General features: G+C 35.9%; 1 protein-coding gene and 1 long non-coding RNA gene across 3 annotated transcripts in view; one reads left to right on the forward strand and one right to left on the reverse strand.

The window, feature by feature from the left end:
* The window catches only part of sv2a (synaptic vesicle glycoprotein 2A), an 86,604-nt gene that overhangs the window by 45,832 nt on the left and 16,676 nt on the right, over positions 1-24,096 (forward strand). The window contains exons 3-5 of the mRNA XM_691342.9: positions 12,644-12,824; positions 14,589-14,740; positions 21,870-22,003. Coding sequence (XP_696434.2) covers positions 12,644-12,824; positions 14,589-14,740; positions 21,870-22,003 — 467 coding nt within the window. The remainder of the gene's footprint in view (positions 1-12,643; positions 12,825-14,588; positions 14,741-21,869; positions 22,004-24,096) is intronic.
* LOC137487980 (uncharacterized) lies at positions 16,606-20,209 on the reverse strand. Of its 2 annotated transcripts, none has more exons than XR_011006836.2 (5): positions 20,068-20,209; positions 19,329-19,517; positions 18,897-19,054; positions 18,290-18,385; positions 16,606-17,553 (listed from the first exon to the last, which is right to left on the reverse strand). It is a non-coding gene; the product is annotated as an uncharacterized lncRNA (long non-coding RNA). The 2 variants fall into 2 exon arrangements; XR_012392527.1 differs by lacking the exon at positions 20,068-20,209 and adding an exon at positions 19,705-19,812.

Raw genomic sequence — 24,096 nt, forward strand, 5'->3', positions numbered from 1 at the left:
GGGTGTAACGATTTATCGTTGCACGATTTATTGCGATGCAAAAATGTCACAATATGCATCATGGCGTTATGACGATTTTATTACGATATGACGTCCGTTTTCTCTTATTAGTTGAGCTGTTTGCACGTGAGCTACGTTCCACCTGCTGTCGCACGTGAGTTCAGATTGCAGCAGCAGTAATGTTAGCAGACCAAGATGAGTGAAAATTGAATTGAGTTGAAATAGAGGATGGCCTATCCTCTCAAAATCAGACGTCTGGCAACATTTCGGTTGTACAGTCATTGCTTTAGACTCGTCCGCTTTTTGACATGCATACTGGGTCAAACATAGCCTAAGTTTTAGTCTTCACAGTGATTTACATACTTTGCACAGCGACATGGATACGTCCTAATGGTGTTGAAAGAGTCACATACTGTATTTATAAGGTACAATTCACTCTAAAATATCATTCTTTCTTCATATAATGATGTATTGGCGGCCGCAAAATCACACATGACGTGAGCTGACCGTGAGCTGTTACTACAGAGGGCTTCAGTTCTGCTTCAGTGAACAGAACCTGCAGGTTGTGACTAACAGGTAATAAAGTAGTAAACAACATTCAGTTTGTGGAACAGAGTGATCGTTCAGGAGCCGCGTGGGAAGTATGAACAGCAGTGGAAATGAAACCTAAAGCGTGCACATTATTTAATTAATCATATCGCATTTTAGAGTTATGATTATGACGAGCATGAACTCTTTTGATTATAGAGGTACACAAAAATGCATGTCAACATGATACACTTGATAGCGCCGACATCAGCAACGCAGAAGAAATAGTAAACCTGCCTAAACTGCTGAAAAGAGCCACGACTGCCCTGTGTAATGAAAAGACGGCCACCCTGTCACTCATCATGCCCAACATGAAGACAGCCATCCATAAAAACCTCTCAGACACACACACATAAGTTCAGGATTATCTTATAGAACTGCTAATTACCTTGAAATGTAGATTTTTTTTTGACCAAGCAAAGCCTTAAGCTCTTACTGTTAAATTCAATTGAATTGAATCATTTCAATAATATTTTTTAAGAAGTTTTTAAATTGTTTTATTTTCCAGAGACAGGTCTGTTTAATTTTAACTTTTAAGAAGGTTCAGTTTAACAAGTTGAAACAAAAGAAATACATAAAAAATAGTTTACTTGGTAGTTACATTTTTTAAAATAAAATTTGCATTTTAGTTTAATTAAAATGTATTATTCCAAATATCGTGATACATATCGAATTGTGAACATTATATCGTGATACACATTGTATTGTGAGCTGAGTGTATCGCTACACCCCTAGTATTTTTATATTCTGGGTAAGGCATAAAACTAAAAAATGTTCATCCAATTAAATAAAGTCAAACCGACATCTCCCATAATTCTGATAAGCAGCTCAGACTGTCTGTCAGCAAATGTAGACTTCTGCGCATCTGTTCACGCAGATCCGCCATTCGCGCGTCTGCATAAGCGGCCGCGCGGTCACGAGAGGGACCGGGAGAAATCAAATGCTGAATTGAAACTTTTAAAAACCTGAATCAATATTGGAGTTACTTTAGCATGCTGGAGGAAGGACGACACCATGGCTGAAGTATTACTGTTAGACAGGTAATGTTCTGTTTTAAAACTATTTTAGTCAGGCTAAGCTGATGTCAGATTGTGTTGTTATTAATGACGTATATGCACAGACGTGTTGTTCAGCCACTGAAATCTCCCGGTGAAAGATTGATGTGATTATTTTCAGTTTCATAAGGTCCTTTTAAAGCATCGATAATGTAGATTTATATTTAGTTTAACATCAAAACATCAGTAAATAGCGCTATTCCGCCTAAACTGCTTTACTGAGCTGAAGTTGCTTTTATATTCACATTGGGTCATTTTTGAACAATGAAAGCCTACGTATCTGTTTACCATGCTACTCTGTTTATTCGCTCTGAAATAGCATGTAAGTGTGGCTAAGTAATAAATGTAATTCCTGCATGGCGCTGGCACTAACGTTAACTAACTGGCGAATGACATGAACTGGTGGGTTGTCTGTCTGCTGTTGTGATGCGGTGCGCGCGCTCGCGATTTCAGGGGGTGTGGCTTTGAATCACAGTCCCTCCCTGCCGTCCAAAGATAATATGCTAAGCAGTTAGCATTTTGGCAGATCACCTACTGCACCTTTAAGTATTGCAATATTTACAAACCTGTTATTTAAAGGGCCATGAAACCCCCACGTTTCAGCAGGGTGTTTTAACACCTCTAGCTTGGAAAAAGTCAGGAAAGTGGGTGTGTCTAGCTCCGTTTAGGTGGGAGTGTCAGGGGAGGCAAAGAGGAAAGGATTTGGATAAAAATGTGAGTTTCCATTTGGGCACGCGCTGATCTGAAAGACAGTGACTGTGTTTAATGACAGTGGAATGTTTGATACCACACGTCGTATAAGAGAAAAAAAACTCTGCACTTCTTTGTAACTCAGATGCACTCAGTAGGTCAGAAAGCGGTGTGTGTTTAGACTATCCTGTCACAAAATGCGTCGGAAATTCAACACGACGGTGGGTTATAGTTTGATTGGCGTGTTTACATGTTTACACTTGGCGAGCAGCATTTACAGAAGATCTTTCAGTCCATAATATTGTAGTGGTATTAACGTACTGTAACGTACTGTCGGTCTTTAAACACTGAAAGAGTACTGCTGACAATACAAACTAACTTTGCCATCTGAATAAACAAACAAAGACCACTGATCGCTCACTTACCAAATCTATAGTGACAGAGCAATCCACACCAACTGGAGCAGGGTCTTATTTAAAAGAAGACGAGCAGCAAATCCGGATTTCACCATTTCCAGATGCGAAAAGCTCTCGGGTAAAAAATGTTCCTTACAAATGTATTTCTGCCACGTGTCGCGTGCACTGATCCACACGTGAGTCCAGCTGCGCTCTTATAGTGGGGAAGTAAAAACAAAACCTTAGTTGCAGCACATTTAAAAAGGCAACACTGACGACCTGTATCTCCAAACAATTCTTCTTCTCCCACTTGTTTTGGCAACACAACGTGGCGTCTCTCTGCTGTCTGAACACTGTTTCAGGTAAAAGTCTTCAAAGCTATCATGCATATTAATGAAGTTGCACCGCATGCACAATAGAGCGCGCTGATTGGTTTGAACCAAGTCTTTCTCATGAATGAATGCAGCACACTCAGAGACGTCACAAAGTACTCCCAGGTACAGACAGCCGTGACATCACTGTGTCGTATCGAACCGAACCGTGATTTTTTGTGAACCGTTACATCCATAATATATATATATTATATATATATATATATATATATATATATATATATATATATATATATATATATATACATACATACATACATACATACATACATACATACATACATACATACATACATACATATATATATATATGACTATTAATTTGAGGGCAACGTCACAAGCTCAGGCTTAGATTTGGTTGGCCAATCAAAGGAAAACGGGCGTTTCAACACCACCTACATGTGTACAATGAATTTTAAAGTCATTTATCCGTTTGCCTGCCCTAAATTAAAGAAAATTTAAATCAAGCCAAAAACTTGTTTTATTTTTCTGGGGTTTTTTTTGTGAGCAAAAGAAAACCGAAAAAACACCCGTTTTCTTAAGTTTCTTTTTTCGTTTAAAAACAGATATGGAATGGACGGAAGACATTGTGATTAATGTGCATAAGTCCTTTCCTCTCTTCATGGCAGAAAATGTATTTCTGATTTTTAAAGTGTTCTTTAAACAAAAAAAAAGCTTCATATGAAACAGAAAAGTTCATTAGAGGAGCAAAAAATCTTCAAGGGCATTAATGTTATTATTGGCACTTACAATGCTACAAAATTTCTTAAACAGGATTATTTAACCAAAAATAACCCTACCACAACATCTCTTTATAACCCCCCATATTATAAGCTTTATTTTTATCAGCATGGCAGAAACAAGTTTTCATAATAATCTGAATAAACTGGCGGATCTGCAATCTCAGCATCTATAGCTAGTAGTAAAACATAGATATATACCCTAGATATCGCATAGGGACCCTGAGCATGCGTCAATAGCGCCGCCACATTGGTACAGTGCTCCCAGAACAAATGTCATTCAGACACACTAGACAATTAAGACAGTGTTGCTACGTGAAGATGCGGGACTTTAGCGCTGTCTACGGGGATAGTAACGAGCAAACAAAGAAAACAAAGCACGAAGGCAAAACATTTTATAGGTAAGATTAAGTTTTTACGTTTCTGTATGTTCTGAACTTTAGTGATAACAGGTAACGTTATTGATGATAACAGTCACTTACTGAATTCACCATAAGGCAAAGTAGCACCATCTCGCACTAAATACTCGGCTTATGCTAGTTTTGTTAATTAAAATCAGCAAACAATGCAAAAGAAATATGACAACGAGATGCTGCAGTGCCAGAAACTTGTATTATTGTCGGCTAGTGAACGAGTCGTTCATAACGAAGATTCATTTACAAACGAATCCCTCCGTCAGTATGAGAAGTGAAAGCAGGAGAGGAGGTGTGTTTCAGGACATGATTAGATCAAGTTAAACAGGGAGGGTGGATAGTACATTTCTGTACACACAAAAACAAGCTTTTTGTCAGGAATGCCCGTGCGGTCACTGATCCATTAATGTATAAAAGTGATGTAAAATTATAATTTTCGTAATTAAAAAAAAAATTTGCATACTGACATCCAGGAAAAGTCCCGATCATAGATATATGTCTATATGTGTATATCTCTGGCTTTAGATGGCCACAGTCCTCCACTGTACCTTGGTCCCGCATTCATTTCAAAGGAGCGCTACCCTGTTCCAAAATGGCGGCTCTATTGACGCATTCCTTCCAATAGACGACAACAGGGTAGGCGAGATCTAATGTATATATCTATGGTAGTAAAAGTGCAGTATGGTCATATTTGAATCCCAATTCCCCATTTCATGCACACTCCAGTATGTCAAATCATTGTCCAGCAGCAGACCCAGCACCATCAGTAGGTGTTGAGATCTGTGGTCCTGTGCAGGGTTTGTAAACCGATGGACCCTAGAGAAAACAGACCCCTGCTGCATTGCAGTGATGCCTATCAGGGCTCATCATCACGGCTGTCTGCCATAGAGAGCCATTATGAGGCCAAGGTAAGAGGAAAGCGGTGCTGACAGCTGCCTCGCCACACAAACTCAAAACTACTCTCACAGCTCCTTCACAAACACCAGCGCAGATGCACACCTAATTATAGCTCAAACCAAGATATAGAGTTATAAATGTGCATTTACTGTGCAAGTGCATTCACTGTACTGTTAAAAGTAGGGAAATGCATTTTAAAGGGGACCTATTATGCAAAAATAACTTTTATAAGGGGTTTTTAAAGCATAGTTGTTTGATGACAGTGTGTGAATATAACCAGCTTCTAATGGTCTAAATGAATTAATTTTATTTTTTATAATCACACTTCATAAAAATCAGTCTGCAGAAACACTTTGATTGACATTCCCCCTTAGTACGTGTCATCAGAGTGGGGGTGGACAATATGGCAAATATTTATTACTATTATATATAACAATATATTTCTTAATTTCAGTCGATACAATATAATTCTGATATCGATATGGACAATATTCAAAAGAAAGGAAAAAACTGACAAGTCTGCACACAATAGATGTCTGTACCCACAAACATCAGCAAATTGAATTTGCAGGCTATAATAACATCCAGGCTCTTATAACTTTTTTTTATAACTTTAAACAAAAACAGTACAAAAAAAATAATGTTTACTTTTTATTTGCATTTAGCCTTTACAAACAAGAAATGTGAAATAAACTATCAAATAAATAAAACCAACCCAGGCTCATTGTGGAAACGTAGCCCCACGGACGTTTCTGCAGACTGCGAAATACGTCCCGGGAGGTACGTATTCGAGCAGCTTTTGTTTTTGCGAATCGGCAAGAGGCCGCTGTGCACGCTTTTTCGAGTCTTGAACGCCTCTCGGGAGCGCGCACCGTTCGTGTCCGCGCTGTTTTCGCGTGAAAAGCTGTGGAGCGACTGTCCGTCCGACTGACTGGCTGAACGACTGAACAACCGGGCGGCCGGCCAATCGGCCGATCCAGCCGCCCTCCTCTTCCTCCTTCCCTAAACCCAAGCGACAATTTGCAAAAGCCGTCCAGAAAAAAAAGCAAAAGCCCTTGTCCGATTTTGATCGCTTTTTCAGATCTCGCTGCGTTCTCGCCCTTATTTTTTGGATTCTGTTTTTCATCTTACCTGATTTCTGGAACCGCTCTTTCCCGGACTCCGTCCGTCGTTCCCGTGGCCGGCTCCTCCTTCTCCGGGCCTCCGCTCCGCCGACGTAACACTGAGAGCTAAGCGGACAAACTGGTTGCATTGGGAAAGCCCTCCACACAGAGGCGAGCCGTCAGCCGGCGAGCACGAAGAGGAGGAGCGGCATCACACCGCCCCATAGCGTTCGCTCGAAAAAAAACAAAACGCGGCCATACGTACCTCCGGCCACGTAAATCGCAGTCTCCAGAAATGTCCGCGGGGCTACGTTTCCAGAATGAGCTTGGGTTGAATAGAACTCTCAGACTCAGGTTATATATATAATTTTCTGCGTGCACAATTCCGCAGATTTTTAGGCCATCATTAATTCTGTTTATTTAATTGAGTAAATGTGTGTAAATCTATATTTATTCAGTTTTTAAATTAATTAAAGTAATAATATTGACTAATGTGAAAATGTTCATCTGATTTATGTACAATGCAGTTTGTTCAGTATTTTTTTTTGTCTTTTAGTAGATATATTATATGAGAGACTTGCTTTGTTTACCAAAAAAGTGAATCTAGGAGGATTTGCATTTTAAACGTTAAATAAAAGTTAAAAAGGTATTATTTTTTATTTTACATATTAAGGTTTTAGTTATGATACTCCCAAAATTATTCCGCAGAAATCTGCAGAAAGCCCCTCCCACTCTCCTTCATTTGCATAGACAGCCCTGAGTGGGTAAAGTCTAGATCGGATACGAGGCCGGCCGGAAGTGTGATATGCACAATAATATAGCAGCATTTATATGACACTGTCTAACAATAATGAATATTTTTACAGTGCTGTGACGGTTGTGTTTAGAATTGGGGTGGGGGTAGATGTTAAAAAATACACTTTATTGAGTAATTTAATAGATAACATCAATAATACTCAGTACAACTACTGTTTTTACATTACTGTGATGGTTGGGTTTAGAGTTGGGTTGGGGGTAGACGTTAATGAAATACATTTAAACAGAATTTTAATAAATAACCATATCTGATCTAGCAACAACCCCCTGAGTGAGAACAAAGTCCCTTTAAGACTTAATGATAACATACCGTTATGAAATGCTTTGTGTGTATGCTTTTCTGAAAAGGTAGGTCTTTAATCTAGTTTTAAACTGAGAGAGTGTGTCTGAGCCTCGGTCATCATCAGGAAAGCTATTCCAGAGCTTAGGAGCCATAAATGAGAAGGCTCGACCTCTTTTAGTGGACTTTGCTATTCTGGGTACTACCAGAAACCCTGAATTTTGAAATCTTTAAGAGAGGGTTGGATTGTAGCAAGACAGAATGATGGATTGGTAAACAGGAGGTAGATTATTTAAAGCAGGGGTGTCCAAAGTCGGTCCTGTAGGGCCGGTGTCCTGCAGATTTTAGCTCCAACTTGCCTCAACACACCTGCAAGGATATTTCTAAGAAGCATAGTAAGAGCTTGATTAGCTAGCCCAGGTGTGTCCGATTAGGGTTGGAACTAAACTTTGCAGGACACCGGCCCTCCAGGATCGAGTTTGGACATGCCTGATTTAAAGCTTTATAGATAAGAAGCGATATTTAATAATCAATTCAAAACTTAACAGGCAGCCAGTGTAAGGAGGATAAAATTGGGGGGGATTTTTTTTTTAACTCCTAGAAACTCTGCCAGCTGTATTTTGCATTAACTGAAGTTTATTAACAGAGGCTGCTGGGCAACAAGTGAACAGAGCATTACAGTAATCCAGTCTAGAAGTCATAAAAGCATGAACTAGCTTTTCTGCATCTGAGATAGTTCGCATGCTTTGTAACGTAGTGATATTTTCTAATTTATTTTTTCCTTTTGTCATCAAATATGCTTCTAGATATGCTTCAAATTGCTCTAAATAGGCTTTAGTGTTAAAAAAATAATAACAGTGGTGTATTACTCTTGAATACTTTTGTCTTTGATTCACTAAAATTAGTGTCACTAAAATTATTCCTAATATACTGTAGATATTTAGATTAAAAAAATCTGCCAATGGGGTAAGCAAAATAATGTTGTTGTTGTTTTTTTTCAAATAAGATTATTTAGTTTACCCCATCCATTGGCAGATTAAGTGGCTTGTTTTAAGGAAAGAAAACTCTTAATTTTGGCATATTATTTCTTAAAACTAGACAATGTTTTTGTTTGTCTAGAAAATGCTTCTTGTTTTAAGAATTTATAGATATTTGGTCTAGAAATCAGACAGAATTTAGACAGAAATCTAAGTAAGAAAGGCATTTTGAAGTGTATATTATACATGTTTAACTTCAGTCTTATTAATCTATCATATATGGATGTTTGTTTGGTACATTTTTTTGTAAATTAGTTCATTTTGAATCTCTTGTAGTTGATTTTTAGGATGTTGTCTTAATAGGCTGCACACAGTAAAATGGCTTTGTAGGTTTTGGAACAGAGCCATTGTTTTGGATGCCGGTGTGTTTTACTAGCTTACCCAACAAGACCCAAGATGCTAATCTAGGGTTAAATGCAGTGTAAAAAGCATCTAAAAACTCAATTAAGTCTCATCAGAAGTGAAAGAGCTACATCTGAGGAATATATTTGTTCCATGGGTCATTTTAATTGTTTCCACGGACGATTCATGCATTGCTTTATCTCTGGCATAGTGCACATCTGTGCCAGCAGTGCCATCTGTCTGCCTTCACACTCTCAGTCACATGATGATGGCGGAGCTGTGAAAGAGTCGGCTTTCAACAGTCTGCGTAAATCCTCTAAATCAAAGAAATCATTCTTTGTTCACCAACAAAGACAACAATGATTTTAAAACCACCGTCCAACACTTTTATTTAGGTTAAAAGGGATCCAAAATTTTACTTTTATTAGCAAGTACATTACCAGAAAGCTATCTTCTTAGATTTCACAACAGTTATGTTGTTACAATATTTGCTAACTCAAATGTTTTTTTTACACATTTGTCTTATTTCATCTTACTCGCAGCTAGTAGACTTCATCACATGTGAAGATGCTAAAGGTAGCAGATTAATTAATCTTATCTGTTTTTATATGAAATTTAAAAAGTATGACAACTAGAGACGACAGAGGAGCTGAAATCTACAGGCAATGCTAATACACACTAAATGCACCCAATGCTGATGTTGTTAACATTAACCATGTGAGAACAAAGTATAGCGATAAAATGTGATATGGTTTGATATGATGAGCTAAACACTGGTTAGATTTAAACTATATTCATTAGAGTTGTGACCAAAATAATTTGACAGATCGATTCTGCAATGATTCTGAGATTTTCAAAGTGCATTACTCTTTCTTGAATCGATTCCCTGCTTAACTTTAATAGCAGATGGTGCTCTAGGCTAGTTTTAAACAGCAGTTGGAACTCTAGGCTAGTGTTTAACAGGAGACAGCGCTCAAGGCTAATTTTTAACAACAGATAGTGTTTTAGGCTAGTTTTTACAGCTCATGGTTATCTATGCTAGTTTATTTAGCCTTCTAGGCTAATTTTTAACCGCAGATGGCGCTCTAGGCTAGTTTTTAACAGCACATGGCACTCTAGGCTAGTGTTTAACAGGAGACATTGCTCTAGGCTAATTTTTAAACAACAGATAGTGCTTCAGGCTAATTTTAAACAGCACATGGCGATCCACGCTAGTTTTTGATAGCACATGGTGCTCTAGGCTAGTGTTTAACATGAGATGTCACTCTAGGCTAGTTTTAAACACCAGATGGTGCTATAGGCTAGTATTTAACACAATATTGCACTCTTTGCTAATTTTTAATTGCAGATGGCCCTCTAAGCTAGTTTTTAACAGCAGATGGCGCTCTAGGCTAGATTTTAACAGCAGATGGTGATCTAGGCTAGCTAGATTTAACAGCAGATGGCATTCTAGGCTAGTGTTTAACAGGAGACTGCGCTCTAGGCTAGTTTTTAACAGCAGATGGCACTCTAGGCTGTATTTTAACAGCAGATGGCACTCTAGGCTGTATTTTAACAGCAGATGGTGCTCTAGGCTAGCTAGTTTTAACAGCAGATGGCATTCTAGGCTAGTGTTTAACAGTTGACTGTGCTCTAGGTTAGTTTTTGACAGCAGACGACACTCTAGGCTAGTTTTTTGAACAGCAGATGGCGCACTAGTAAAGTGTTTAACAGGAGACGATGCTCTTGGCTAGATTGAGTTTAACATAACATGGCGCTGCAAGCTGGTTTTTAACAGCAGATGGCGTTCTAGGCTAGTTTTAACACCACATGATGCTCTATGCTAGTTTTCAATAGCAGATGGCGCACTAGGCTAGTTTTTAACAGCAGATGATGCTCTCGGCTAGATCTTAAGAGCAGACGGTGCTCTAGGCTAGATTATAACAGCAGATGATGCTCTAGGCTGGGTTATAACAGCAGATGACACTCTAGGCTAGATTTTAACAATTGATGGTGCTCTAGGCTAGATTGTAACAGCAGACAGCACTCTAGGCTAGTTTTTATTAACACCAGATAATGCTCTAGGCTAGTTTTTAACAGAGGCTGTGCTCTAGGCTAGATTAAAACAGTAGACAGCGCTCTAGGATAGTTTTTAACAGCAGATGGTGCTCTAGGTTAGTTTTTAACAGCAGATGGTGTTCAATGCAAGTTTTTTACAGCAGATGGCGTTAGTGTTTAACAGAAGACTGTGCTCTAGGCTAATGTTTAACATCAGATGGCACTCTAGGCTAGACTTCAAGATAGGTCGCGTTCTATAGTAGTTTTTAACAGCAGATGGCACTCTAGGTTAGTTTGTAACAGCAGATGGTGTTCTATGCTAGTTTTTTACAGCAGATGGCGTTAGTGTTTAACAGAAGACTGTGCTCTAGGCTAATGTTTAACATCAGATGGCACTCTAGGCTAGACTTCAAGATAGGTCGCGTTCTATAGTAGTTTTTAACAGCAGATGGTGCTAGTGTTTAACAGGAGACTGTGCTCTTGGCTAATGTTTAACACCAGATGGCACTCTAGGCTAGATTTTAACAGCAGATAGTGCCCTAGGTTAGTTTTTAACAGCAGATGACACTCTAGGCTACTTTTTAACAGCAGACGGCACTCTATGTTCATTTTTAACTGCAAATTACACTCTAAGCTAGTTTTTAACAGCAGATGATCTTCTAGGCTAGTTTATATCTAGGGCTGTGCAATATGGACAGAATAATCATATTGCGATTGCGATTTTATTTGCGATTTTGGCAACTGTTTTTGCTTTTTCAAACAAGCTACATACATTCTAAATGCATTCAGTGCACAAGAAGTGCATAACAAAACTGTGAGTCAGTAATTTCTTCGTGTCGTTTTGACCCTTACCCATAAGGCACGGCGCTTGCAAATGCCTGAGAAATGGATACTAGTTTAGTCTGTTTGGGCTGGCTTTTATGTGTGCTTTTGTTTGTTTCGATGCACTGTGTGGAGATGCGTTGATCATGCAGTTTTTTATGACACTGTTTTAAGTGTTGGATCAGATTTGTAGTATTGCTCCGTTTTGTTGGAATAATCATTTCACAAGTCTTAAAAATTGCCTTGCTCTGTGACACATCCTCTCTCCTGATTTCAAAAATACTCCAAAATGACTGTCATTGAATTTCTCCTTGGCACCAAATCATTTTTATTTTGACCTGCATCCATGTTTTATGCTCTTTCCTCCTGCTTCGCCTATTCAGTTCTCCCACTCAACTTCGTCATGCGCAGAGTGAGCTGGTTAACATAATAGCTATAATTGCCCGGTGCGCAACGTAAGCTCTGATTGGTTAACATATTAATATCATGCGCACAAGAACATATTCTGAATAAAATTCTAAATAAATAATAGATATAAATTGCAGCCTTTTGCGATTTAGAAATTGCGCGTGCTTAAGTTGTGATTTTTTTGCGATTGCGATTAATTGCATAGCCCTATTTATAACCATACACTTAAATGCTAATGAGGAAGAGCACTTGTGCATTTGGTTGGGTCATGTAAGATTGCTTTTATGTCATAAGATTAATAAATAAACATACCTTCACTATATTTACTAGACACACCTCTTACTGCTGATTGGTTGCAAGCATTCTTCAAAATATCTTCTTTTGTCTTTAAAAGAAGAAAGAAACTCACAAAAATGTTGAATATGTGAAAGGTGAATGAACGATGGCAGGATTTTCATTTTTGGGTGAACTACAGTATGCCTTTAAGACACTCTGACATTTTAATCATTTCTAGATCCTGTAGCTCCATTTCCAAAATGTCATTTAGCCCGTCGTCCTGCTTTATTGGGGACTTTGATTTTCTGTCTTGTGCGTAGTTATTGATCCTCTGTTTCTTTGTGCCTCTTAGGTCTGATCGTGTATTTGGGGATGATGGTGGGAGCATTTGTGTGGGGTGGATTGGCTGACAGAATCGGCCGCAGACAGACTCTTCTCATCTCGCTCTCCATCAACAGTGTGTTTGCTTTCTTCTCCTCCTTTGTCCAAGGATACAGCTCTTTCCTCTTCTGTCGTCTGCTCTCCGGTGTGGGGTAAATGATGATGCACATTTACTGTACTCTTTTATATATACAGTTGAAGTCAGAATTATTAGACCCCTGTTTATTTTTTCCCCCAAATTCTGGGGGAGAGAAGATTTCTTCAACACATTTCTAAACATAATAGTTTTAAAACTTATTTTCAACAACTGGTTTATTTTATCTTTGCTATGGTGACAGTAAATAATATTTGACTATATAATTTTCAAGACACTTCTATACAGCTTAAAGTGACATTTAAAGGCTTAACTAGGTTAATTAGACTAACTTGGCAGGTTAGGGTAATTAGGCAAATTATTGTATAACAATGGTTTGTTCTGTATACCACCAAAATATATAGCTTAAAGGGGCTAATAATATTGACCTTAAAATGGTGTTTAATAAATTAAAAACTGCTTTTATTTCAGCCAAAATAAAACAAATAAGACTTTCTCCAGAAGAAGAAATATTATAGGAAATATGGTGAAAAATTAAAAGAAAAAAGAAAAAAGAAATTTACACTTTACAATAAGGTTCATTAGTTAATGTTAAGTAATGCATTTACTAACATGAAAAAATAATGAACATTACATTTACAGTATTTAGTCATGTTAGTAAACGTTAGTTAATGAAAATACAGTAGTTCATTGTTAGTTCATGTTAACTCACGGTGCATTAACTAAGGTTAACAAGCATGGACTTGGATGTTTATAATGCATTAGTAAATGTTCAATTATAATTAATAAATGCTAAACAAGTGTTGTTCATGATTAGTTCATGATAGTAAATGCATTACCTAATGAACTTTAATGTAGAGTGTTACCAAAAATTTATTTATATATATATATATATATATTTTTTTTTTGATTGGCTACAGAACAAACCACTGTTGTGCAATCACTTGCCTATTTAGCCTAACTAATAATAGCAAAAATTGCTTATATTTTGCCTTCGACTGTATCATAAAGATATATTAATTGTTGAGAAAAACTTTGATAATTTTTTTTACTTGATCAATAACTATACTAATTATAGTTACTTTTTTCACATTTTCATTCAATTTTAATTTTGCTTCCTGCCATTTTACAAGCTTTAATACAATTTTGACATTCAAAATGGCACACAGATATGTTTAATGCTAGTTTTAATGTATCAATGTTTAGAGTTTATTCGATTTTTATTAAATTAGATTAGGTTTTTGTTAATTGCAGTACTGTTGTCATTGAGCACACAAAACACCTTTTTGTAATTCAAATAGGAGTTAACTCAAAATGTACTTCAATTATAGGTTTTAAGATTCGGCATCAACACATTTTACTAAATATCTCATTATTATTGCACATAAGCGATATTTATTCATAATAATAATATAACAGATAGATAGATAGATAGATAGATAGATAGATAGATAGATAGATAGATAGATAGATAGATAGATAGATAGATAGATAGATAGATAGATAGATAGATAGATAGATAGATGTGTTTGGTCAAGGAGACATTGAAAATGTGAGAGCTGGTGGTCCTCCAGGAACGTGGTTGAGAAACACTGATCTAATGCTTTTCCTGGCTAAAGCAGTTATCCTTTTTATGACTATCGGCTGAATAAATGAATTTAACCAATAATCAATACTTAATAAATGTTTAGTTTTCCAGTGTTAAAGATTTTTTTTCTTAAGATTAAGGTGATATAAATCGATTTTGCACATTGTGGTACAGTATCCATTTAAAAAAAATTGAGGTATCCTAATCTGTGCATTTGTCTGTTTGTTGCTGTAGAATCGGCGGCTCGATCCCCATCGTGTTCTCTTATTACTCTGAGTTCCTGGCTCAGGAGAAACGCGGGGAGCACTTGAGTTGGCTTTGCATGTTCTGGATGATCGGAGGAATCTACGCCGCCGCCATGGCCTGGGCCATCATTCCTCATTACGGTAACCAGCACATGAACATCACGGTTAACTGATCTTAGCCTGGTTAATGAAGTGTTGGAGATCCATTAACCGTCACCACGCTGCCCTTCAGCAAGAAACCCAATCTCTGTTTAATCCACAGGAGACTCAAGCGGTGACCTTAGCTGGAGATGTTACTGAAAGCACTTTCACCAGTTGTTGTGTGTTGATCAATAAAGACTGCAGGGATGTTAAAAAAAAGGTTAAAAGTCTCCTGACATAGCAGAATGTTAAAGCTAAGTTGACATAACAAGAATTTTCCCATTTACAAAGTCACACTTACAAATAAAAGAGCAAGTTACAGCCACATTTTTTAACTTTAATAGTTTTAAATAGCTATATAAAAGTATTAATAATAATAACAATAATAATAATATTGTCATAATTATCAGCGATCTAACCAGCAGAGGTCGCTGGAAAACATTCACACTCACACAAACTACAAATCCGCCAGTTCATGGACTACAACTTCATACATGCACTCGTTCACACACGTTCTAGATCCTGACTGATTACACTCGCACAGCTGAAGCTGCTTAAGGACTGATTCATGGCTTATAAGTACAGCTCAAACACAAACACTTTTGCTGAGTCTTGTTATCTGTTAAGTGACACTACAATGCGTTTTCCTTTGTCTTGTTTTGCCGTGTTTTTTTTTCTGTAACCAGGGGAGAGACTCTGACAACAGAGGTGAGGATCCACATGCAGGTTTATTAGAATGGTCAGGCAAGCAATGGTAAACCCAGGGGCAAACAGATGTATAAGGGCAATCCAGAGTCATAGTCATGGTCAAAGTGGTCAAAAGGCAGTCAGCAAACAGGATTAAATAAATAAACAAGGCAAGGATCAAAAAACACAGCAAAACAAGACAAAGGAAAATGCATTACAATGTCACTTAACCGATTTGAGTAGTACTTATAGTCCATGAATCAGTCCTTAAGCAGCTTCAGCTGTGCGAGTGTAATCAGTCAAGATCTAGAACGTGTGTGAACGAGTGCATGTATGAAGTTGTAGTCCATGAACTGGCGGATTTGTAGTTGGTGTGAGTGTGAATGTTTTCCAGTGACCTCTGCTGGTTTATTTTAATTTATAAAATTTTTTAGTTGTTCTAGTAATCTGTCATCATAAAAGTTTCATAATTAAAATTATAAAGATTATATATATATATATATATATATATATATATATATATATATATATATATATATATATATATATATATATATATATATACACTGTAAAAAAAAAAAGTTGAGTAAACTTAAAATAATTAGGCAACCTATCACACATAGCTTTTTGAGTTAACTCAACAAACAGGGTTTGAAGACCAGTGAACTCAAAATATTTTGTTGAATTCTTTAGTTCTCTGAACAAAAAGTATCATGTTCACCCAACAAGATATTTTTGTTTGCTGAACAAAAAATATCATGTTCAACCAACAGGATATTTTTGTTTGCTGAACAAAAAATATCATGTTCATTCAACAAGACATTTTTGTTTGCTGAACAAAAAATATCATGTTAACCCAACAAGACATTTTTGTTTGCTGAACAAAAAATATCATGTTCAACCAACAGGATATTTTTGTTTGCTGAACAAAAAATGTCATGTTCACCCAACAAGATATTTTTGTTTGCTGAACAAATATTATCATGTTTACTCAACAAGATCTTTTGTTTGCTGAACAAAAATTTTCACGTTTATTCAACAAGATCTTTTGTTTACTGAACAAAAATGATTATGTTTACCCAACAAGATTTTTTTAGTTTACTGAACAAAATAAAACAAACTGATTCATTATGCATTTACTATTAATTTTTAGGATTCAAATTAAATACACAAGAATAGTCAATTCACTTTTTTTTATTTTTAACTGTGTTCAAATCACAATCCAAAACATTTGCATACAAAATCAGCATTTGACATTAGCCGTGTTCAGCATTGGGCTAGTTTGTACACAACTAGTACTGAATGTTTCCAGATTTGAAAAGATTGTACACTGCCTCAACATAAAATAACTGGCAACCTTACTAAAACCAAGCTATTAGTGTGTCTAAACACTCAAACCAGGTGAATATACAATCATCTAATCAGAGTAAACCCTAAAAGCCACTCCATTCATACAGTCTTTAAAGTGTACTGCACTTTTGTCAACAAAGTACATAAAGTCCAAAAACAGACCTCAAAACATTGAAACAGTGGCACATTAGGAAGTGGTCACGGGTCAGTTGCCGTTACTGTGTGGAGTTTGAATGTTCTCCCTGCGTTCACGTGGGTTTCCTTTGGGTTCTCCGGTTTCCCCCACAGTCCAAAGACGTGTGGCACAGGTGAATTGGGTAGGCTAAAATTGTCCGTAGTGTATGTGTGAATGAGTGTGTATGGATGTTTTCCAGAGATGGGTTGCAGCCGGAAGGGCATACGCTGCGTAAAACAAGTTCATTGCGCTGTGGCGACCCCAGATTAATAAAGGGACTAAGCCGAAAAGAAAATGAATGAATGAATGAACTGAACTCTCGCAGATCATGTGCCACCAACCTCCATAAAACATGCTGAATCACTTAAAAAGTATATTTGAGTTCTTTTGGGTGTTCCATATTCAGTCTATACAAGAGGCTGAACAAGTAAGCGAAGGCTGCAGGCAGATGTGTGATATCCTGAAGTACTATGGCCTCCTCCAAGATTTTAGCGAGGTTCATCACATATTGCAGGGATGCAGAAGTGCCATTATCATCTTCCACCACAGTGAAGATTCCAATCCTTTAATCTCTGGTGCTGTGGTCTTCAGGGTCCGTGTCCTTATAGGAGATTAAGTAATGGGAAAATTAATTGATGTGTAATATTAATTACTACTTATTAATGTTATTACTATTATGCAAAGAAAATAAAAACATGTAATACTTTTGTACATACAAACAGTAACACTTTGAATAGTCTATAATATATAATAATTGAACAATATATTGACAACTTTTTAATATTTAGCAATTTTTTAAACTTTTATTTTACATAAAATTGCAAAGATTTACTTTTATTTGATACAGTTTCAATTGTGAAAGTTGTTTATTGTCCTGTTTAGAATATAACTGAGCCTTTAATTGTCATTCATAAGGGATTTATAAAGCATAAATAGTCCTCACTTTAGATTAGGTCACAACTGGATGAAGTTAAGCTCATAAAGCATATACTAACATACAAAGTAACTATTATTACATACCTTAATATTAGGATATTTAAATGTTAATTTGAATAGTTTATTAATCGTGTACTTAAGCATTCTGAATGATCTTAAAAACACCAACTATTCTTAAATAACTGGTTTGTAAATAATGCAATACTTAAATTAGTAATACAAATGAATCATTAAAGTTAAAAAAAATACAATCATTGAGCACTTCATGTAGAGTTATGCTTAACAGAAAATAAATTAACTATTCGCTAATACTAAATAAATTATTTATAGCGTGCAGCTATTAAAAGTGTTACCAAGCAGACTAATAAATGTAGAATAGGGTATGAAAATGGGTAACTTACCAGACATATCTTGAGAAAGCAAGCAGAATTTTTACGAAGAAAAATTGGCAATCCCTCAAGAGCTGCTCTTTCTCGATCGGTGACAATATCAGTGACCTAAAGGAAAGTCATTTACAAAGGGTGTTTTACAATCTTATTGTTTTGTAAGTAAAAATGTACTTAGTACATTTAAATGAGCATAGTATTTTATTCATGCTGTTGAAAAACACATGGCTTTATTTTTAAAAAAGAATTTTGTGGTTTCCATACAATGGAATTTGATAATGGTTGTGTTGGCAAATTTAGAAAAATGTTTAGTTTCATGTGACAATTACTTTGAGTTAAAAACTACAGCTATTATTTTCTATTTTCCTCTTTGAATGTATTCATTTGAAATGGTCACTCAAAACAAGTGAAACATCTGTTATTTATCTTACTTCCATCTCACAATCAAAACACAACTTGACACAATTAAAATTAATGCAAAAGGGCTGGACAATTAAATTGTTGCAATTACATTTTATTAGACTGTATTACCTGAGCATGAAATTCTTGACAGGACAAAATATGTTGCACATGTTAAAAACATCAGACGGGTGTATAAGAAAAAAAAAATCTTAATGAGTACCTGCTCATCCATCTTGTTTAAAGTTGTATCCATCTCTGGACCCATTGAATCCCTTCTTTTCTGTAGAGTTTCAGGAGAGGTGCTGTATATTTATCAAGTCACTCGATTAACTGTCTCAGGAGATCTACATTACAGATCTGAGAAAACTCTGTGCAGATCTACAATATACAAAAAAACATACATATTAATTTTTACACATAATATATATATATATATATATATATATATATATATATATATATATATATATATATATATATATATATATATATATATATATATATATGTGTGTGTAAATGTAAATATTTAAATGTTCAAATGCTGAATACAGATGTATTTTGAATTACCTATAATAATAATGTTGTTTGTTATTTTTAGCATTATCATTACTACCTTGAATGAAACCAAAGCAATTGCAATATAGTGACTTACCTCTTCCTTAAAGTCCAGGTTATCTCTCTCTAATTTCTTCCTGGCTAAATCTCAACAACTTCTTTTGGGCAAAGAGAAAAGGTTTCTTGCATCTGCTGGTGAATGACCGTCAAATTTCACTGATGATAACAAGTCTCACCTCCTCAAGGAAATCTTGCATTGAATTATGTCATTGTCAATATTTCAGTCCTTTTGAGCAAAAAGAAAGAAAAATATATATTTAGCCCTTTATATTTTTTATGTAAATAAAAGCTAGCTGACTGTTAAAGCAAGTTGGTCTGAATATGATAGACATTTAGTCGAGCTAACAAATCAAGCAATGAATTACATGAAAATCACACGATTTTCACACAAATTACACAGTTAAACACGTCACCGTTTGTTCCACTGGCTCTGGTTCGAAGGGAAAAAAGGTTATGATGTGCGCAATGCTGACAGCAATCTAGATAAACAGGACATAATGTTATATTTGACTTGGATACCTGATCTGGTATGTTATATGAGACTCATTGTATTAATCGTGAGTTATTAAAGCAAATGACTCGATTGAAATCGCTATTTGTTTCAAATACATTCACTCTAAACTTTTATTGATGTAAATAGCCAAAACCAAGTGCACGAAACAAGTAACTCACGGCTAAATTATAACAAATAGTTCCGTATTAGGATACACGCGCACATCAAAGCCAACATATCAAATAATATAACGTTAGATGATAACAAAAAAAGACATACATACCTATGATTTAGCAGAAACGTTGTTGGCCTGCTCTTAACTAGGGATGGCTGACGTGAAACTGATGTTTTGACACAGTGTCGAGATCCCGAAGCGCAAGTGTTTCGAATCACTGCACCGAAGCATGATCCGAAGCACCCAAGTCACGTGACTAAAGTGTTTCGAAACACCTAGTCACGTGACTAAAGCGATTCAAAGCATCGATCAGCTTAGAAACGTTTCGAGACCTGGTGAATCCTAATTTGACTGCCAAGGTCTCCTAATTATCTCTGTCTCAAATGGCTTAGAGCACTGTGGGTTTGCTTATTGATTCTATGCTTAGCATGATGTTTTGGGTGCGAATCCCGACTTCGAAATCATGGTTTTATGTATTTTAATCATGTTTCTGTTTTGTGTAGCCTAAATAGGATACAGCTACAGTTACGCCATCAATTTAGCATCATTTTTGTAACACTGTAAAACAATAATAAATATTTTTACAGTATGGTTGGGTTTAGGGTTTGGGTAGACATTAATAAAATACAATAAATGGGAAATTTAATGAATAATATAAATAATTCTTGATAACTTCAGGCCACCGTTTTTGATCTAGCAACAACCCTGTTTTAAGACAAAAACAAGACATATTTATTCACAAATTGTTTATTCGGATATCAGACCAATGTTGAAACAAAACGATACAAGAGCAAAGCATTACCAACTGGTATTAAAGCATTTTAAAACAACTGCTACTGACTGGCTTCGAAACCTACTACTCCTGCCTAGATGTTTGACACCTTAACCACTGTACTATGTTACTTGTAGGATTCCATTTTCACAAAGTGGGGTTTAATCCCTCAATTTGTTCAATCGTTCTTTGCTGAAGCTGTTTCAGTGCAATATATATAAAATATATATATAAAAAATAACCACTAAATGTCACTGTAGAGTGAGGTTTCGAAACGTTTCGAAGCTTCGACACATTTGCTTCGACTGTTTCAGTGTTTCACGAAGCCTCGCTTTGCCCACCACTACTCTTAACCGCTCTATCACGGTCTCTCACATCATTAATACACTGGTAAAATAGATCGGGCAGTCAGATGGGTAGCACATCGCACAAAAACATGTATACAATTATATACAATCGATTATGAAAACGATTGACACGTAGCTCCGCAGAAAGAAAGATGGTTCGTTTTGTCGCGCGCACGTGACAGGTACCCCCTGCAGTGAGCTATGGAAGTAAATTGCGCATGCGCCAGAAGCTTATAAGGCGCATGCGCCAACAAGAAGGGCACGCATCAACGCAAAACTAAGAATTTTGTATTAGTTCAACGAAATATTTTAAGTTTTTCACATTGAAGCACCATATTTGTTGAACAAACTAACTATTATTTGTCAGCATTTCAAATGAAAATATTTAAATTCAGTTAACTTATTAATCTTTGTTCAGAGGACTTTTTGAAAGTTGGCGTTTTTACAGTGTATATATATATACACACACATTTGATCCACTAATAATAAACCATAAATGGCTTAAGGGGGGTGGGGGGGGATCAACTTGCCAATCACATGAGATCCACCAATCGCAAACCATCTAATCAATTCTTAATGGACAAAATCAAGTCCCATCCTACTTTTTTTTTCTCACCCAACAGGGACGAAAAGATCTTCACCGCTTACATTAACTATTAAAAATTTGCAATCCAAAAAAAAAAAAATGCTAATAAATTTGATACATTAAATTATTTTGAATTCATTCTTGACTGCATATGCATATATTAGTGTAATCCATTGATAAAGTCTCTTTTGATCCTTTTAACCAGGCTGGAGCTTCCAGATGGGATCAGCCTACCAGTTTCATAGCTGGCGAGTGTTTGTTCTGGTGTGTGCGTTTCCATCCGTCGCTGCTATCGCTGCTCTGACCACCATGCCTGAGAGCCCACGCTTCTACCTGGAGGTTAGTGATGATCTTGTCATTGGTTAATACTAGATGTAAAACATGCAGAATAGTACTAACTCCAAGCAAACATGACATCAAAATAGACTATTCATTGCTATAGATGCCGTTTACACTAAATACTAGTGCTGGGCAATTTGGATTAAGCGCATCCAGTAAAAGTATTTTTGACATAATAAATGTGAGTGCATGTATTTAACAATTAATATTATTTTATATTAAATTGATTTATATTTAGATTTAAAACATGTATGGTCAATAATAAATATATATAATACTCACACGTATATAATGTCAAAACAAACGTTTATTTTGCATTTTTATTTTAGATGCGATTAATAACAAATAACCTTTGCCCAGCTCTACTAAATACCTATTTTTAATGGAAATAGTGTTAGATATTTACACCTCCGTATATAACATTGTACATTAATACCATATTGAGTGTACATGAGAGTATTTATCAAATTGTGAATGCCTTACTATGATAATAAAGCCTCCATACACCTAACTCTAACCATAACCATAAAGACCTTCATAATAAATATCCATTAGGTGTTTCATAGACACGCTTTTGTACTAACCAAAGTTTATTAATAGAGGATGCTGGGCAACCAGTGAACAGAGCATTACAGTAATCCAGTATAGAAGTCATAAAAGCATGAATTAGCTTTTCTGGGTCTGAGATAGATAGCATGCTTTGTAGCTTAACGATATTTATTAGATGAAAGAAGGCTGTTTTGTGACATGGGTGAAATGGTTTTCATATAACACTCAAATAGTTTACAGTAGAGCAGATACTAACATTGTATCATTTTAACCAGGACACTTTTGTGAAAGAGGTTAATCTCAGGGTGTCTTTTCTGGTTAAATAAAATAAAATTAAATATAGATAATTCCAAGCCAACATCAAATGTATTGCTATAAATGCCATTTACACTAGATTGCTAATCTTAGTTAAAATATTGTTCAATATTTGTAACTCAGTATTAAGTCTATAGCAGGGGTGGCCAATCCTATTCCTGGAGATCTACCTTCCTGCAGTTGCAACCCTTATCAAACACACCTGTCTGTAATTATCAAGTGGATTTCAGGTCCTAATTAATTGGTTCAGGTGGGTTTGATCAGGGTAGGAGCTAAACTGTACAGATTAGTAGATCTATAGGAACAGGATTGAGCACCCCTGGTCTATAGTATATACAGTAACAGCATGCATTATTACCATACTAAGTGTAAATAAGAATATTTATCAAATTGTGGATGCCTTATTGTAATAACAAAGCACTAACTCTAGCCATACCCATAAAGACCTTCTTAATAAATACCCATGATGTGTCTTATAGACATGCTTTTGCACTAACTGAAGTTTGTTAATAGAGGATGCTGGGCATACAGCAAACAGGGCATTACAGTAATCCAGTCTATAAGTCATAAAAGCATGAACTAACTTTTCTCGGTCTGAGATAAATAGCATACTTCATAGCTTAGCGATATTTCTCAGATGAAAGAAATCTGTTTTTGTGACATGGGAGATATGGTTTTCAAATGTTGAGCTGCTGTCAAATATAACACTATTTTACAGTAGAACTAATGCTAACTTTGTATCATTTTGGCCAGGACACTCCTGTGAAAGAGATTAATAGTCTCAGCATGTCTTTTCTGGTTAAATACAAATAATCAAGTCAACATAAAATCAAAAGGGAAACTTTATTGCTATAAATGCTGTTTACACAAAATACCTATTAGTGGAAAAAGTGTTACATATTTGCCACTCCATATTAAGTTTGTAGTATATAACAGTATACATTAATAACATATTGAGTGTAAATGAGACACATTATAGACATGCTTTTGCACTAACTGAAGTTTAATAATAGAGGATGCTGGGCAACTGGTGAACAGAGCATTACAGTAATCCAGTCTAGAAGTCATAAAAGCATGAACTAGCTTTTCTGCATCTGAAACAGACAGCATGCTTCGTAACTTAGCGATGATGATTCTCAGATGAAAGAAGGCTGGTTTTGTGACATGTGAGATATGGTTTTCAAAAGTTAAGCTGCTTTCTAATATAAAACTCAAATCTTTCTAGCAGT

Source organism: Danio rerio, chromosome 16, assembly GCF_049306965.1.
Source record: "Danio rerio strain Tuebingen ecotype United States chromosome 16, GRCz12tu, whole genome shotgun sequence".
Lineage (NCBI taxonomy): Eukaryota > Metazoa > Chordata > Actinopteri > Cypriniformes > Danionidae > Danio > Danio rerio.